The sequence below is a fragment of the Patagioenas fasciata genome, chromosome 29, assembly GCF_037038585.1.
Source record: "Patagioenas fasciata isolate bPatFas1 chromosome 29, bPatFas1.hap1, whole genome shotgun sequence".
NCBI lineage: Eukaryota > Metazoa > Chordata > Aves > Columbiformes > Columbidae > Patagioenas > Patagioenas fasciata.
Genome location: NC_092548.1, coordinates 1,810,399 through 1,828,383, shown reverse-complemented (window position 1 = coordinate 1,828,383; position 17,985 = coordinate 1,810,399). Strand labels below are relative to the sequence as shown.

The window sequence follows — 17,985 nt, the reverse complement described above, 5'->3', positions numbered from 1 at the left end:
AAGATCCACTCAAGAAGCATCTGAGGACATATGAGGACCAACTTCCCGTGTCTCTGCACACCTACTCATGTTCCTAGGAACTTGGTATCATTCCTGCCGCGTCGTGAGAGACAGGCAGTATGATTTCCAATTATTCCTGAAAATGCCAGGGGAATTTTGATATTTTTCCCTGCAAAGCTGGAAACAGTAGGGAGAGAGTATGACACGACTTATTTCTCCATGCCGTAGAGTCTTGGCATAAGGCTAAGACGCACTCCATCCCCTGTCAATCTTCGCTCCACCCCAGAGGGAAGGGTACCACTTGGGCCACAGGCCTTCCTGCCGCACAGGCATAGCAATTGCTCGTTTAGGCTTTGCACCATATATTTGATCCATTCTACCCAGGCATTTGTACCTCCATATATGTTGAACCTTCCCAGGGCATCTTTTCTACTAATGTCTATTTGTGATCCATAAACCCCACTTACTGAATCATCTGCTCTCTGTCTTGCAATTAGCAAAGGGTTGCACTGCAGAGACTCACATCCTGGGAGAGACTGTCCTTTAGACAGGGTCATTTTTCTTTGCAACTCTATAACCGTTCATTGCTCACTGTCCATCCCCTAAACTCTGTGCTCCAAATAACACTGTACCAGGAGGGGCAATGAGAGACAGTAACAAAAACTGTGCACTTATTTAAATCATCCTTAGACTCAGGCCCCTTGGACACGTTTCTTTTCATAACTCCATTCTCTTTAGCTCTGTACATCCCCACAGTTAAGGATGTGGCAATCATCTACTCAAATTGTTAGGGAACCTTCAGTTTCAGTGACGTTTGTTAAGTAACCCATTTGTAAATTCTACATACACAGGATTAACAATCCCCAAAGGTTTCATTTCATTTTCATCTCTGTATCTTTAGTCGAAGGGGGTCATCAGTTGTCAATACTTGCCACTCGTCATTGTCCTTTGGAGGTTCGATTGGCTCTTTAATCCGTGTCTAATGAGTCCACCCTTTCTCAGCTGGTCGTACCACTGTCTCGGTGAGCAGCAGAACTTGAAATGCTCCTTCCCAATCTGGCTGAAGCTTCCGTTTCTCTCCAGGATTTGACCAGGACCCAGTTTTCAGGCTGAAACTTGTGAGCTGCAAACTCTAAAGGCAGAGTTTGTGCCAGAAGGCCTTGTGCCTGAGAGAAGATAGGCAAGACAACCCGAGTATACAGTTTTTGAGAAATAAATCCTTAGTTTCAAACTGTGGAGGTCCACCTGTTCTTAAACTTTTGCTACCACTGCTGCTGTGGCAGTGCTCAGGAGGAAAGCTTCTCCCCAGCTGGCAAGGTGATCAACCAACACTAGTATGTATTTAATTCGACCAGCTACAGGCAAATCACCTTGAATATTTTGAGAGAGTTGTAAACTTGGACCCTGCCCTCCTGCAGGCTGCTTTTTAAGTGCCTTTTATTTATTCCTTTACAAACCACCCATCTTTCACAAATTTGCTTGGCTATAGTATAAATTCCCGTATTACGTCACACATTGCTTGTGTTCCCCAATAACTCTCCTGATGTAGAATCGCTAATACCTCCCTCATGATTTGCTTATTTAACATTTCTCTACCATCTGGGAGTACCCATTTCCCACTCTGTTCCCTGGCTCCTAATTCTTGGAGGACTTCTTCTTATTTTTCATCAAAAACTGGAATTTCCTGTGAGGCCAGGACCTCAAGCGTGAGATAACTTACAGTTATCACTTCAGGTTTTAAGGCTGCTTCTCAGGCCATTTCATCTGATAACCAATCTCCCCTGACACAAAAGGAGTTTCCCCTCTGATGTCCCAATGGACATCATGTACTACAGCCACTTCTATTGGTGACATCAGATTATGTAACACTTGTCCAACTGGTTCTTCACAAACCAATTCTTTCCCTTTGCTATTCATTAGACCCCATTCTTCCCAGATTTTCCCAAAGGTGTGCACTACTCCAAATGCATATCTAGAACCGTTACAGATGGTACCTTCTTTTCCATCTAACATTTGCAGTGCCTGATTGACAGCGTATAGCTGGCATGTTTGAGCTGACCAGTTCTTAGGTAACCTGCCCGTTTCTTATTTCACCACTCACACCTTCAACGATGGCACACCCATTGTGTCTTTTCCCCTGAATTATCCCTGAAGTCCCATCTATGAGGAGGTGCAGCCCATTGTCATCTCTCCTCAGGAAAGCAGCAGGGTTTAATTTCCTGCTTTCTTTCACCAGAAGAGCGGTGACTGCTGCAGTTTGCACACACTCAAGACACTGGCTCTAAGAGCTTAGATAAGTGTGCCACTGGCTGTCGCTTCCCCCCAGCCCACTTGCTGGTGGAGCAGTGTGGGAGGCAGAACAGGCCACCCTGTGCAAGCATTGCTCAACAGTACCAAAAACATCTCTCTATTATCAACACTGCTTTTAGCACGAATCAAAAAACATAGTCCCATACTAGGTACCACAAAGAACATTAACTCCACCCTGGCCAAAACCAACACAAACTTCCAGGTAATAGAATAGCTCTCAAATTTTCTCCTTATCACCCCCCCAGGCAGTAACTGTGCTTCCACACCCAGAGCCTGTAAAACGTTTGTCTCTAATAAATAAGCTGGGGAATCTTCCACTAATATATTCCTTCCCCACACACTTTTAATTCTTATTATCACAGATAGGGCTGGAGCGCCGCTCCCCGCGGCCGCCGTCCTGTCCGCGCCAGAGACCGCCCCGCCGCCATCTCTAGTGAGGGCACAGCGGCCGCGCTCTCCCCGCCCCGCCACAGACACCTCATCAGCCACCGCCCGAACGGCGCCGGTACCCGAGGAGGAGGACTCGAAGGACGTTAACTCCCCCTCCTCGGCGGGGTGCGCCGCCCGCTTCCCAAGAGCGGCTCCCAGAGCGACCAGCTCCCCTCCTCCCCGGCGGCACGGGGCACGGCCTCAGTGCGGCGGCTTCACTGCCCGCGCCGAAGATGGCGGCGCGACGGGAGCGGGAAAGCGTGAGGCGCTGCAGGCGTCAGGCCCGGCCCGGGAGCCCCCAGCCGCTCCTGCTCCCACGCACCCCCCCCGTTTGCTTTACATTTGTGTATCGTATATAAATGCAGGGACAAGGAGCAGCGGCACGGAGCAGGCTGCTGGGTACGAGGTGTTCCCTCAGCACACACACCCACACCCCCCCGTCCCGGGCCGGGCCGCTCCGCGCGAAAGGGAAGGTGAGGGAAAAACAAAAACTAAAGGCACAGAGGCGTCCCGGCTGAAGCCGAGCTGTGCTTATCTACCCTTTGAATGACAATTCCAAAGGCACATCCCCACTCACGAAAGCTGGCGGCTCCGCAGGATCTCCAGCAGACACAACCACCGGCCGGCGGGGCGGGGGGCGCTCTGCCCGGGGAGCTCCCGCAGGGTCCGCAGTCTGAGGACAACGCTCCGCCCGCAGCCCCGCACCGAAACCGCCGGAAGGTCCCACAGCCTCCTTGTCAAGCCCAAGGGAATCCGAGCTGGGCCCGTATGCGGTCAGTGCTCCAGAAGCTTCTCCGCTCCCAGGCGTTTCACTAAACGAGGGCGCCGTCTGTCAGCCGAGGGCTGTGGGCGTGACCAGAGCGCCCATCAACCGGAAGTGCCGGGCGCTTTCCTGCGGCTGCAAAGTGCTGCGACATGGGGCTGTGGGCCCCCCGCGGCGGGGCGCGGAGCTGCTGCGTCCCCCCAGTTCTGGGTCCCCCGACCCAGAGCAAAGCGCTCCCCTCCTCCGGCTGCCGACAGTCAGCCCGGCTTCTTGCACAGCCCCCTGGTTACCCCCTCACCCCGTCCCCCCAGTTAGTCCCAGGGGGTGTTTCCCTGTACGTTGCTGCATCCCCCCGCACCTCGCTGCATCCCCTGTACGTTGCTGCATCCGCCCGCACCTCGCTGCATCCCCTGTACGTTGCTGCATCCCCCCGCACCTCGCTGCATCCCCTGTACGTTGCTGCATCCCCCCGCACCTCGCTGCATCCCCTGTACGTTGCTGCATCCCCCCGCACCTCGCTGCATCCCCTGTACGTTGCTGCATCCCACCGCACCTCGCTGCATCCCCCTATGCCTCACTCCATCCCCCACACCTCACTGCATCCCTCTGCGCCTCACTGCATCCCCCTACTCCTCGCTGCAGCCCCTTGTGCCTCCAACGCTCCCTCGCAGCTCCCTCACCCTCTATCTGCCTGACTTCCCTGACACCCACAGCCCAAGATTTCTGCCTCCGCTCCACTGTCTCTGTTCCTCGGAAGCTTTTGGCAGAGCTCAGGCATGCACACAGCTGAGGAGAGTGGAAATTGCAATGCGTCCCTGCCCTGTATTCCCTGTGGAGAGATGCAAATATTCATGTCCCACACAGAGCTGCTGGCTAAAGTGTAAAACACACCAATCTCCTTCCAAAACAGTCACTGCTTTTCCTTCAAATCACCTCTGCCTAGATAATGGTTGTTTGCTGCTGCCTGACAGAAGACAATGTTAGGTGCTCACAGCAGGGGGGTTCACCCCAGCTGAGGCCAAATCCACAGCCGCCTCTGCTCTCAGCGTCGCGGGGCAGCAAGGCCGAGCATCGCGCTCCCCTCGCAGGCTTTGCACTGGGACCACAGTCACAAGCCACAGCAAGAGCAGAGCAAAGCTCCTCTCAACCCAGCTATGAGTAAGCAATCAAGCGGTATTAAAGAAGCGATGGACAACGTCCTCGGACACACGGTGTGAACTGTGGGGTTGTCCTGTGCAGGGACAGGAGCTGGACTCGATGATCCTTGCGGGTCCCTTCCAGCTCAGGACGTTTTGTGATTCTAAGTGAATTTGTTTGCTGGGGACAGGGGAAGCCCTGAGGGTGCTCAACTCTCAGTTCACCCAGAGCCTCCCAACCAGCCCTAGCCCAGCAGTATGCAATGGGAAGAGGGACCCACGCTTTGAGATTCTCTCAAACCCACTCCCCAGCACTGGAGCTGAACAAAAAGGTCTCCGACAACCAAGCCCAAGCAGGCTCCTACCAGTGGCCGTAGTCCAGGTGCTGCCGGATCAGCGTATGGGGCTGCACTGTCCCGTAAGCGTCCACCTCGGGCATGTTGAGATCATCAATGAAGTACACGAGCTTCTTGGTACCTGGAGGGCCATAATTCCTACCAGCCTTTTTCTCCAGAGGTTTCTCAAGCATACCTGTAGGGAGGCAGAGGTGCAAAGCTCATCTACTGGGAGAGCAACGGCTGCAAAATAAAAATGATTTCTCAGCCCAGCTCAATGCTGTGCTGTGTGTAGCTACAGCGGCCCCTCAAGGAGCTGAGATGTCCCCCAGCTGCAGCTGTATGAGGAGCAGCTGAGGGGCCTGGGGGTTCAGCTGGAGAACAGGAGCTGAGGGGAGACCTTCTGATCTCTGAACTGCCTGAAAGGAGCTTGGAGCCAGGGGGGTCGGGCTCTGCTCCCCAGGAACAAGCGCCAGGAGCAGAGGAAATGGTCTTAAGTTGCACCAGGGGAGGCTGAGGCTGGATCTGGGGAACAATTTCTTCCCCAAAGGGCTGTGGGGCATTGGAACAGGCTGCCCAGGGCAGTGCTGGAGTCACCAGCCCTGGAGGGTTGGACAGACGTGGAGATGAGGTTCTCAGGGACTAGAGTGCTAGAGCTGGGTTATGGTTGGACTCGATGATCCTGAAGGTCTCTTCCAACCAACTGATTCTATGATTCTACAGTGCAGCTGAGAGCCCTGCAGGGACCCTTGGTCAGCACTTTGGTTTGACTTAAATCAGAAAGCTCTCAACTCTTCCTTCCAAACAAAAATACAACAAACTTCGTCTGCTACAAAACATGTCTACCTCAGAGCAAACAAGAGCTTTTCATGCAAGATAAAGCCTTTTGAATCTCTTCTGCATAATTTTTTAAACGAAATCTTGCTTGCAGAGGTGGCTGTGCCAGAGCAGTGAGCATCCCCTGCTGCCTGCCCCGGCGATGCGGCAACTGCAGCGTGGCCAGGGCAGCAGGCACTGGGCGCTGCGATGGAGAAAGGGAGATGGATGCTGTGGGCACAGAAGCCCACGAGCAAAGCTGCTGGTTTTGTGAATATATGCATCTTTTACCCTGTTAGACAAAAATAGGCGATCTCAGGGCCAAATTCCTGGACATCTTCAGAACAACCAACATGACACTTTTATTTAAATGCATCAAATAATCATAAGTTCCCTGATCTTCTCACCAGCGTTACCCAACCCTCCAGATAATGTGACAAGACTTAATTCCAACACGAGCTGTCAAATTACCACCTAGTTTCAAGTAGGGTCACGCACACGCAAAGGAAAGCACGGAGAGAACAGTTTCGCATTTCAAAGCCTTGGAAGACTTTAATTTGTTTTAGCAGAAGGCTGGGGTCATATGTTGCTCTAGCTCATAAAACGTGGGGAATATTTATAATCCTGGGCTGATATTTAATAAAAATCACCCCACGTCGCTGCACATCATGTTCTATAGGTTATTGATTCCTCTGATTGCAGCCCAGGCAACCTTTACTGTCTCAGTAAGTGGAAAAGCAAACGGAAGCAACGCTCCTCTGCCCAGACCCCGGGTGGGTTTTCTGCCCTGTGCTTACTCGAAGAATTTGTTTCATTAGCAGTTTTGGGTTGGCAACAGACCTATAAGGTGCTATAAAGCAGCACACGGTAAGTAGCAATTCTTTGTAATTAGGGAAGACTGGCAAATGTAAACGGGACTGGGAGTTTTTTTAAGCCATTTATTATCACGTGCAAAAGTTGTTAAGGAAGATTTATATTCCGTTGGTTTGTTTCAGATCACAGACCTTTCAAAACGCTGGGTTTTCCTGCTTGGGTGCACTGCAGACAGCTCGCCTTGCTCACCACTCAAAACGCAGCTGATTTCTTGTCACAGACAGCTGCTGCACAAAGGAATGGATTGTGCTACGAAAAATGATGAATCTTTCCTCAGCGGAGCCTCTCTCCCCGTTCAATAAAACCACAATATTTGAAATTTCTGGTAGCAAGTTAAATTAAGTGTTTCAAATAAGCATTTAATTTAAATGTAATTAGTCCCTAATTAACATATAAAATCAGCCCTTTTTGAGGTTAAACAAGTATGCAAGAGATTCATCACACTGAAATGCAATTACTGGGGATCAAGTGACATGTTCGTGGAAGTGGTATTTTAATTCAAAGCCGTATCTCACAATAATAATAAGGGGCGGTGTGTCTGTGTGAGATCCTGACACATACTCAAACCAGCACCTCAAAGAAACAGTCTGGACACCTCGTACCTTCTGGTTGGTGAGCAAGGGAGAGGGAAAAAAAGAACCCAAACAAAAAAACCACAAGATTTATTGCAATTTCTCTGAATGACAGAAGTCAGGGCTACATCTGATGGAGGGGCAGAGGCCCAAGAGGGCACGAAGCAGAGCGAGGCCCAGGGCAAATGCCACAGAATGTGGTATTTAGTCACAATAAACTCCAGAAAATCCCCAAACTGGCCCCAGGTTCAGGCAGAGAGAGTGTTGGGCTCCTTTTAACCCCTGTGCACACGGCGCTTCTGGAAGCCACAGGATGCAGGGATGGGTTGAACAACAACTCTGCTTCCCCTAAGGGCTGCATCTTATACATCTCTGCAGCAACAGGCACCTTGTCTAAGGAACTACTGGAACTCAGGTTAGGATCTTTTTTAAGTAAGAAAAAATCCAAAATTACTTTGTGCCCATGTTTTACAAATTTAAAGATGTGCCTGCTGGGGAAAAGAATAAAGCAGCCAAGTGACAAACTACACAAAAAGGGACAAATTAACTCTAAAAAATGAGCAGCAGGGATCCAGGCCAAGCAGTATAAATCATGCTTCTCAATGCAAATCTCACCACCACATCTTCATCCACACACAAGACAACTTGCTCCTCTGTGCAGGGGAAGAAAATCACTGACTCAGCCCACAGCTCATGACCAGGGACACGGTGCCAGGTCTGCCTGTACAAATAACACCTGCACACACTCGCCCATCCAGCTGGAGACAAACGGCTGCACATTCACAGAATCACAGGATCCCAGGCTGGTTGGGCTGAAGGGACCTCTGCAGATCCCCCAGTCCAAGCCCTGCTCACGCAGGGTCACAGAGCAGATCACACAGGCGGGTCCAGGCGGGTTTCAATGTCTCACAGAAGGAGACTCCACACCCGCTCTGGGCAGCCTGGGCCAGGCTCTGGCACCTCCCAGCAAACAAGTTTCTGCTCATGTTCAGATGGAGCCTCCTGTGTTTCAGTCTGTGCCCGCTGCCCCTCACCCTGGCGTTGGGCACCACTGAACAGACTCTGGTCCATCCTCTGACAGCCACCCTGACATATTGATCCCATTGATCAGATCCCTCTCAGCTTCTCTTCTCCAGCTCAACAGCCCCAGAGCTCTCAGTCTCTCCCCATAAGAAAGAATCTCTAGGTCCCTCAGCATCTTTGTCCCCCACCCAGGCAGCTGGACAGAGAGACAGAGAGACAGACAGCCAGCCAGACAGACAGACAGACAGCCAGCCAGACAGCTCAGCCCATTTAGCAGCTCAAGGGCATTTTGCAGAGACCCCAACACAGGGAAAAAAGCAAAGGGGCACCTGGGAGGGAGGAGGGAGACTGCAGCCATCACACACTAGCAAGACCCAAAACCCTTCAGACCTGCCCCAGAAAGCTGCCGTGACTCCACGACACAGCCCCAGGTGACACAGCGTGGGCTGAGCCTGTGCTGTCACCTCTGCGAGTGGATCAGTCCCACAGGGCAACTTTAAACTCTGACACCTTCCTTAAAACATCTGCAGTGTCGGGAGCCCAGCAGAGCACAGACAGGGGCTGTGATGCTCATGGCCGTGAGCGTGTTCGCCCCAGGGCCACCTGGCCAGGAAAAACCCACATGGTGAAGGTTAAAACCTTGGTCTCACTGGTGCTGGTCCTGTAGAGGGAGTAAAGGGATTTCAGGACACTTGGGTCAGACCAAACTCCATAAAGGAAGTTATTTTGGTTTACAGTGACCCACAGCTGTTGTTCAACTCAAAACAAGCAAGGTTGTTTCATTCCTGATTAATAAATACATGTAGAAAATTATCCTCTCTCTTTAGGTCAACTGAAAGTGAAAATACCATTCCAAAATGAGTCACTTTTCAACAATTCCCTCTTTCTCTTCATCTGTGAAAAGACTACACAGCAGAACTGACCTTATCCTGGTCTCAAACTTCATCTTTCACTGATGTGCCAAAATCCTCATCAAAGATATTCTCATGGGCTTCCCCAGGTCAGAGCCTCCCAGGGTCAGCAGCCGTGTCCCCTGGGGCGGTGGGATGTGGCACCCGCTCCGTGGGAGCACACGGGGCTGCATCAGGATGCGGGGGACAGCCCAGGAACCAGCAGCACCTGCACATCCCCATTAGCACTGTCCTCACTGACAACTGGGATGCAATTCCCATCATTGCACTCTGAGGACAGCTTAGATCCCAGCCAAGCAACCCATTCTATTCAGCACGGGCTTAAATTCAAGCGTATTAAAGACACACCTCAAGTCAAGTACGAGCTGTGTGCTGTAGAGAACAGCAGCAGATTTAAGTGTGTGCTTTGCACAGCCCTGAACCAGAGTCGTGGTGTTCAGAATTCAATCCCTCATGTTGGGAAATGCCATTTTCCATAAAACCAGGAGTCTGCGGACCAGTGAGTTTCACAGTGGGATTTAAGAGTCAGTGGGTGCCAGTGCAGTGCCCACAGTGCACACCCAGCTCCAAACCCCGACGGACACCCCAGGAATTTGGTGACCTGCCAGGCAGAAGTCCCACATCTCAGCCATTGTCTTACCTTGCAGCATGGCAGAGGTGGTGTAGTAGTTAAACGGGACCTTCTTCACCACATAGGCGTCTGTATCCAGTGAGCAGAGCTTGTCCCCCACCAGCACAGACTTCCCCGTGCCGGCGTTGCCCACCAGCATCACGGGGCGCCGGCGCTCCAGGAGCCTGTCCATGAAGCACCGCACACGGACCGTCTCGGTGGTGGGCACCAGGCAAGCCTGAGAGGGGCAAAACGAGCAGGTAAGTGTACCCATCTGTGGCACCACCCCACTGCCATGTTCTGAGGAGACATCAAACTGGGAGAGCCAGGAATGAGTGCGGTGACCTGAGTTTCTAGATGGCGCTAGGAAGGGAACAATACACTGCTACCAACCATTCAAGTCAAACTATCTGTACAGACGAAACAATGACAGCGGGATGCTGAGAGCAACATCTGGATCTCCCCGCAAACACACATTTTGCTAAAATGGTAACAATTTTTACAAGTCATCTGCTCACTGTGGCACCTCTAAAAGGAAAGAAAGGCATAGCTGGCAAACGCAATTCACTACCTGCAGCAACTCTCATTTTTCGTCCAAATCATATAAACAACCCTATTTTCAGCCACGCAGAATGACGAGATGGTGTCTCAGGGACTTTGTCACTACGTTGTCCCACATCCTGCTTCTCTCTGCAGGCCAAACGCACCTCCATCCCGCACCCTGGGCACACCAGCCCTGGCTCATAGGTGTCTCTGAGCCTGCGCCTCATGTACATCACTCAGCTCTGGAAGATGGATGGAGGATGAGTCTTCACAGTCAAAGTACAGTAAAGAAAGATGGGTAATTGAGTTGTACTTCATAAAGAATGTGTCAAGGGTTTTGATTGTGGGGTGACAATACAACCATGGCAGATGTGTTGTTAGCCCCCTCTCCCCCACCTTCAGCCCCTCTCTCTCCCCCATTCCCACTCAGGACAGGTGATTGGGAGGGAAAGAAGGATAGATAGAAGAGAATTGGAAAAATTAAAAATGTTTTACTAATGCTACTAATAAGAATAGAGAAAATAATACAAAATATACAAAACCAATCTTGAAAGCCCCAGCAACTGCAGAGCTGGCACCTGAAGTCCTGGACTGGACTGTGCAGCCAACCGGAGCTGGATTCAGTCTGTCATGAGGCCTCAGTTCGCAGGGACGACCAGCAAGGTCCTCTCCTCATCTCGGCCATAAGCAAAAGGGGCGAGATCCTCGTGATCTCCCACTTTTATATGAAGTATTCACGTGAATGGGATGTTATACTCTGTTTGTCAGTTTCTTGGTCACCTGTTTCTCATTGCCCCTCTCGCGAGATGCGAATCTGTCCTTATCAATAACCTCACATTCCATTGCTATGTTTACCAAAACATGGATCTGGTTCTCCAGGAAAACGCAGCTGATATGAAGGTTTTACCTGACAGGCAAATTCACTAAAAGAGAAACTTGTTTTTAACAAAACCAGGACGGAATGCCATTCTTATTCTGAAGTGCTTGACCTCGAATGAGACTTCAATTGAAATGCCTGCATACAGTCACTAAAATGCATGTGCTCTTCCCAGACAAAACACGTGCAAGGTTCACATACCTGTAAGGGCATTTCTGGATCAAATTCAAACTGAGGAATAAGTTTAGACCAAGGTTCAAACTTCTTCGTTTCTGGATCAATGTAGAAGTCAAAGACTGTGCCCTGAGAGGGAAACTTGATAGTCTTGAATTCTGCCACCCACCACTTGCTGAACTCCACTCTGTAGTCCACAAGCTATAAGACAAAAAGTGGAGAAAATACACTAATCTGGATCAATTAATTAGTAATGGAGAATGTTATCTATCCCAGTCCACCAGAGCGGGATTAGTCCTTAAAATATATTCCACAGCATAAAGTTCTTATCATTTTTCCTGCTATTAAGCCTAATTTTTCATTTTCTTCATTTCTGCTCATCAGTCCTATTTATTCATCTAAATAATTCATCCTCTGCGTTGATCACTCTTGGTATGTCTGAGACTAGATAGATGGATCAATTTGAAAAAGAGAAATACGTGCCTATGACTAAACAGACCACTTGATTGATTCTTGGTGCCTACTTCTTCCAACAGACAAGGACACAACATCCGTCTACATCTGTGCTCATGGTCAGTCACAGCATGCATACCAAAGCCTTTCCTCATCAATCACACCACTCTATTCAGAGTGAGTTGTTGTCTTCTGGCTTCTTTTCAAGCCACAACGTTTCAGACAAGCAGGACTGCAGACACCAGCGCACCAAAGCAGCAGCGAGGGTCTGCCCCTTTGACCCCGCCGTGATTCTGCGCTGCCACATTCCCCTCAAAGCACCCGTTTCCTTGCTTTTCCCCATTGTATCTTTCTACACATGGAGATTTTGGAGCATCTGAATTTTTTCAACTGGGGTGACAGTTTTGCTTTAGATGCTGGGTCAGGACTCACAAAATGTGCTTAGTCCCCTCCTCTGCCCTAGGTCTCCTGTATGACATTGGGCCAGCCATTCTGCCCAAACACCTTCCCATGTGGACAATGGGAACTGGAGAGAGGTGGAGGGGAGGAGGAGAGGAAAATTGCTGTGAGAAAGATGTTTGTGAAATACCGGACGCATCATTTAGCCCGTTTTAACAGCACAGTTTGTTCCTGGGGTGTCTGCGGGTCTCTCCTCCCCATAGCCATACAATGTGGGGTCACCAACACATTGTCCATAGGCTGCTCGGCCTCCATAAGGAAACCTGGGTTTGTTGCTGAACTGAACCAAGTGTCCTCCATAAAGCCTCCTGAGCCACAGTCCCTCAAAAGACCAGTGGATTTGAAAAACACATTAATAGTATCCACGATTTTGCAGACTCATGCTATTCAGAGAGGCAGAATCCCTGTAATTCTCCGTTCTCCTGTTGTTCTAACTCCTCAGCAGCGGCAGCAGAGTCGCCCGCAGTGGAGCGGGACGTGCGTGGCTGCTAAAAGCTTTCCCACAAGGGTGCCCTTACCCCGCACAGCCAGACCGCCTGCAAGCGCGCTGTGCCGCGCTGCCCGCCCTCCCTGACCCCGCGGTTAAATGGAGCCACTCCAGCCCCAGCTCTATTGCCAGAACGGTGCGGAATTCAAACCACTTCCTTAATAAAAACCCCATATGGATTACCGCTAATTTCAGAGCCAGGAAATGGCAAATCTATCATCTGTTTTTATACAGGGGCCCCGCTACCCACCAACAAGCACCGAGTAGTGGGAAGCCTCCCAGACTGTTTCTCCTGACATTTCGGCCGCGAAAGGTCAGCGCGAAGGGCACCTTCGGTGGAAAGCAATAAACAGATTTTATATTGGATCATTTTTCATCAGGCTCCCCATTGCTCGGACTGCTGTATCCTCGCACTCTCAGCTCTGACATTTACAGAGCATCGCGGGCAGTAACGCACAGCCAGGCTCCCGGCGGAGCCTCCCGGAGGGTCGCTGTGCCTGCAGCTGCTCCTGCAGCCCACCCAGAGCCACTACCGCAGGCAGGAGCCCGGCCTGATGCACCCGAGACTGACTGTGCGGCACGGGGAACACAGCGGCCAGCTGCCACAGCACCGCACACCAGCATACTTGCGCTTGTACTGCTGAAGCAAAGACAAGTAGTGCTTCCCAGGCTTTATTGTGGTTTGTTTTGTTTCTTTAAGTCATCCTAGACTGGCAACACTAAGGCTGAGTATTTCCCAGCTGGCACATGGGAAATGGAGGCTCCACAAGGACCAAGGAAGCTGGTCTCGCACAGGTCATTCAATGGTCACAAGGTGTGATGGCACCAAGTGAGCACCCAGCTGAGCTTGAGCTGTGTTGTTCAGCACTTCCTGAAGCATCTGATCCTTGGCATGGAGCAAATCTGAAGAGACCAGCAGACACTCTAGGTCTGGCGTTAAGGTACATGAAAACACACAGAGAGACCCCTGGGAGCACTTGAGCAGCCATCAAGAACGGCAGTGCCTCCACCCGAGCTGGGGAGGGGTGTCTGGTGTTACATTCGTGGAGAGACCTCCCGCATAGTCCAGACAACACAGAGTTTGACACAAGCCCAGCGGAGATCAGACGTGGATCTCCAAGCCCTTGACAGCAGTGCAGTGTGGGCAGACCCAGACATCAGGACTACACACTTTAGATCTGAGGATAAGGCGTCCTCTGACTAGGGGATGCAACCACCCAAGAGTAGGTGTGCCCCTGTGGCCACGAAAGTCAATGGCACCTGGGGTGCGTTAGGAAAAGTATGACCAGCAGGTCAAGGGAGGTTGTTCCTCCGGCTCTGCTCTGCCCTGGTGACAAAACACCGGCTGGTTTGTGTTATGTAGCACGTCTACCTGTGCAGTCAGAAGGCTGAAAGACTGCTCCACTGATACATCCATCTGATAAATCAGTCTTAATTTGATCACATTATGCACATCCACAGGCTTCTATAAGTTAACCTTATGTTTCTCCCCAGTGAAATGCATCTGCATAAGCAAACATCCCTCCACCTTTACCACTGACCCCTCAGCTGTTCTCCGGTGGTGTTACACCCTGGATAACGAGGCCTTTCGTAAAAGGAATTGTTGTGTTTCTAGTTTATTATCACCTATATGAGAGCCCCAGGAAAACAGCATTACTGGCATAGCACTATGTTTCAGAAAGTATGAAGAAATCAAAACAACACAAAACCACACAAACAAACTGTGTGAAAGATGCTGAAGAGGCATCTTCCGTCTTACCTGATCTCGAAACATTGATCCACCAAAGGCCCAGACGGCAGCAAAGACAAAGTAAAGTTCATAAAGCTCCTTGGGACAGTCAGGAGGTGTGTGCTCCTCTGCCAGGAGACATTCAAGGAGGTAGCACAACATCTGAACCATACTCTGTTCAGGAATGGGAATAATCTTCTTAAATCTAAGGGATGGAAATTAGAAAGCAATACGTCCATCACAACCCAGGAAGACTAGAAATGCTCTTTCAGAACACTGGCATTCTGCTTGTCAGCGGTACGTGTCCTATTCCCAGGTACAATAAAGAGAACACCCATTCTCACGCTCAGACCCGCTGGCACCGGCACATATACAAGTAATAACAATAATCAGAAGTTTCAAGCATTTTAAAACTTTGATCTTCTTGAAAGAAGCAGAATGGAAGACTTGCTAAAGGCAATGATTTCCTGCGAGCACGATGAGTTCAAAAGCGGTCAAATAGAGGAGTAATAAAATAAACCCTTTCATCTTGCCATTTTACATTCATTTAAGCTACACTTACAGAATTCCAAACTAATATTGTAGCTGCACTGAAGTCCTCCATAAAGTAATTATAGCTATTTGAAAGGTTGGTTCTACGATTTCTGAATTAAGCAAGCTACCAAAACACTCAGCTCAGGGTTGCCCGCAGCTAATCCCGTGGATTTCACGCTCTGAGACAATGTTCAGCAAACAGAATGGGAAACGTCCGATTGACTTTGCTACCAACAGTCAAAACCAACTTGGTCCCACAGAGAGAAGTTCCCTAGCACAATGTTTAAGTCCTGATTCCAGACCCTTCTGACACATCCCCCTTTTGGCTGACATCTCCCATGCTCACTGATTTTTCTTTTGTTTTTAAAGGAAAGTGCAACTATAGGAAGCAAGTAGAGGATGGGAGATGCTCCCTTAAGTTTTCTGGGACTCTACTTTGGCCAGTCCTCACCACAGTATGAGAAAGAGAATGGTTTCACATGATGATAAGCAAGAACCACATGACTTCCCTGTGGACACTGCTTTAAAGCCAAATCAAGCCAAGAAGCACTAGGACCCTTCCAAATACCCAAGTTCTTAATGAAAAATAACTTGTGGAGTGGGCTCAGGTCTAGCCTGACACATCAGGAGGCTGAAAAGCTTTCTCTTTGGGATCTGCCGGAATTATTTTCCAAGAGATAGAGAGTTGATACAGGAAATACAATAAAAATCAAATCAAAATCAGATGAAAACCAGATCTGACCAACACGATACAGGCAGGAGCGTCACTTTGCCCACCTCGCCCTGCTGGTTCTCTGAGCTTAAGCCAATGATGCTCAGGGCTTCCAGGGGCAAGGAGGATCATGTGCAGCACAACCCAGCGCAGCACAGCTGGGCTGGACAGTGGCAGGTGTCCCCATGCCCTCACCACGGGTGACACAATCACTCATCAGATGGTACCTTGTTCTGAGGGTGTCCAGGCAAATGGGCAGGTACTTATCAAACAAAATGGTCAGGTTGGCTCTTTCGGACTGGATCTCTCGCCTGTCGATCCAGCTGCTCACTGGAAGATTCCAGCCCAGATCCGACGGGTTGATGTACAGGATCCCTTTAGGCCCAGGGTAAGAGAGAACATATAGTAAAGACATAGCAGAAACTGTTCCTTTCTTCCAGCAGAGTTTACCAGGTACTTTCACACAACTAAAACCCTATCAAATATGACGGGACGTCCCATTACCTGCCCCCTTTTCCTGCCCCACTGCAGAGTAGAAACATGAACAGTGAAGAAACTTCACCCTTGAAACCACGGCGCTTTTCATGACCTTGCCCTAAATTCAGAACATTGTCTTGTCTGAGCAGTTTCATTGCTCTGGGCCCCATTTCCCCATGTGTAAAACTAGGGGACACCTCCATTCCCTTCTCCCATACTTCATGCACTTCTTCAGAAGATCAAGAACTCTTTGAGACAGATACTGTCCTTCTCCTCATAAAGTCCATCCAAAGGGCTTTGCACAACAGGAGCACTCAGCAACGCTGAAGCCATGATCACCCACCAACAGTCAGAGTGCTCTGGGTAAATCTCCAGGATGATGACAGCTCCACATGTGCATTTGGGGTCAGGATCCTCAGTCTGTCTGTCAGAAACCTGCCCTGTCCACCCACGGCCGCTGTGATCTCAGGTTGGGTACTTGCAACAGGAGTCAAGTTGGCCAACAGAAGACTGGTTAATGGCACTAGATCCTCCTGGGTTCACGGCAAATCCCAGTGCGGAGCTCAGGCCAGGACTCACCCGCTCGGGACACGGTTGCTGGGGTGGCTGTGCGCAGGTGGCTGATCTCAAACACCAACCGCATCGTTGGGTTCAGAGGGATTCTCTCATTGCTCGCCAGGGTCAGCACCTGCATTGGGCAGACAGACAGACAGAATGACATCTTCCCCAGGAACAGGAATGAAAAGCATTCAGCACTTTGCACTAAAAAGCTTGGTTGCTGCCAGCACAGTTCCTTGAGGGAATGCAGCTGATTTCCAGCAGGTAGTAGAACTGTCTTCCATGACTCAAAGGAACAGCACTCCCTTCGAGCGGCGGAAAAAGGTGGGGAATTATGACCCCACCCTATTTTTGAAGGGCCTGGAGTTACAATCAGGACATCTGTGATTATCCATGAGCCCAGTTCCAGGAAGGGAAATTACAATGAAACCATGATTTGAGCTATTTCCCCTCATGCACCATTTTCTATATGTGATATTGTTTGGTGTATCTGAAGAAACACAACCGCATTATTCTAGGAGGTGTTATTTCAGCATCTGCATTTTTAGGCTGAACCATGCCACGCAGTCAAAGAATATCTCCTTCTTTAACTTATATTCATTACCTTATTATCATCCATCACAGTATTAAGAGACTCAATCCACATTGGATCAATATCTCCATCTAGTACCATCCACTTGGGACCGTCATGCGTGATGTTGGCCAGCTCTCGCATGATTGATGAAAACAGGCCTGGGAGGGTGACAGGAAGATGGTGATGAACACTGAACTTGACACCTGCTCTAACGGTTTTCTCCAGCAACACAGTAAAAATTACTCTAATTAATGCTTTCCTCTCAAACATGCAAAACTCTATGTGCCTATACGTAAATATTACTATATCACAATACGGTTCTAGTTTGCTTTAAAGTGAAAAAAGGGTTATCAGTTATCACTACTGAAAATGATTGCAGACCTACGCACGAGCTTCATTCCCACCGAGAATCATAAGGGATAAGAAAAATGTAGAGTAGCTACTCAAAGGCAAAAGGCGGCATGAGTTATACAATGCAGAGAAAACCACCTGAATATGCCTAGGAAATCCTTATAAATATTTTTTTGTGGCTCAAAGTATATCAGGGCAATCAAGATGCATTAAACGCTGGGTCATGGCTTTAGTGAGACTGAGGGGAGAACAAGCACAGAATGACATTGAATGACAGAA

General features: G+C 49.7%; 1 protein-coding gene across 3 annotated transcripts; it reads right to left on the bottom strand.

Annotated features, from left to right (window-relative positions):
- Positions 1-409: 409 nt before the first annotated feature.
- Positions 410-17,513, bottom strand: LOC136113865 (dynein axonemal heavy chain 9-like). Of its 3 annotated transcripts, XR_011736012.1 has the most exons (9): positions 17,386-17,513; positions 16,803-16,911; positions 15,974-16,121; positions 14,531-14,705; positions 11,400-11,573; positions 9,809-10,016; positions 5,004-5,169; positions 3,317-3,582; positions 410-1,166 (listed from the first exon to the last, which is right to left on the bottom strand). XR_011736012.1 is itself a non-coding variant. In XM_071800158.1 (8 exons), the coding sequence occupies exons 1-8, from the start codon at positions 17,494-17,496 to the stop codon at positions 1,133-1,135; spliced, it is 1,125 nt and encodes a 374-aa protein (XP_071656259.1). In that variant the 5' UTR covers positions 17,497-17,513; the 3' UTR covers positions 413-1,132. The 3 variants fall into 3 exon arrangements, 2 of the variants coding, with proteins under 2 accessions (XP_071656259.1, XP_071656260.1); XM_071800158.1 differs by lacking the exon at positions 3,317-3,582 and having other exon boundaries at positions 413-1,166; XM_071800159.1 differs by having other exon boundaries at positions 428-3,582.
- Positions 17,514-17,985: the final 472 nt, after the last annotated feature.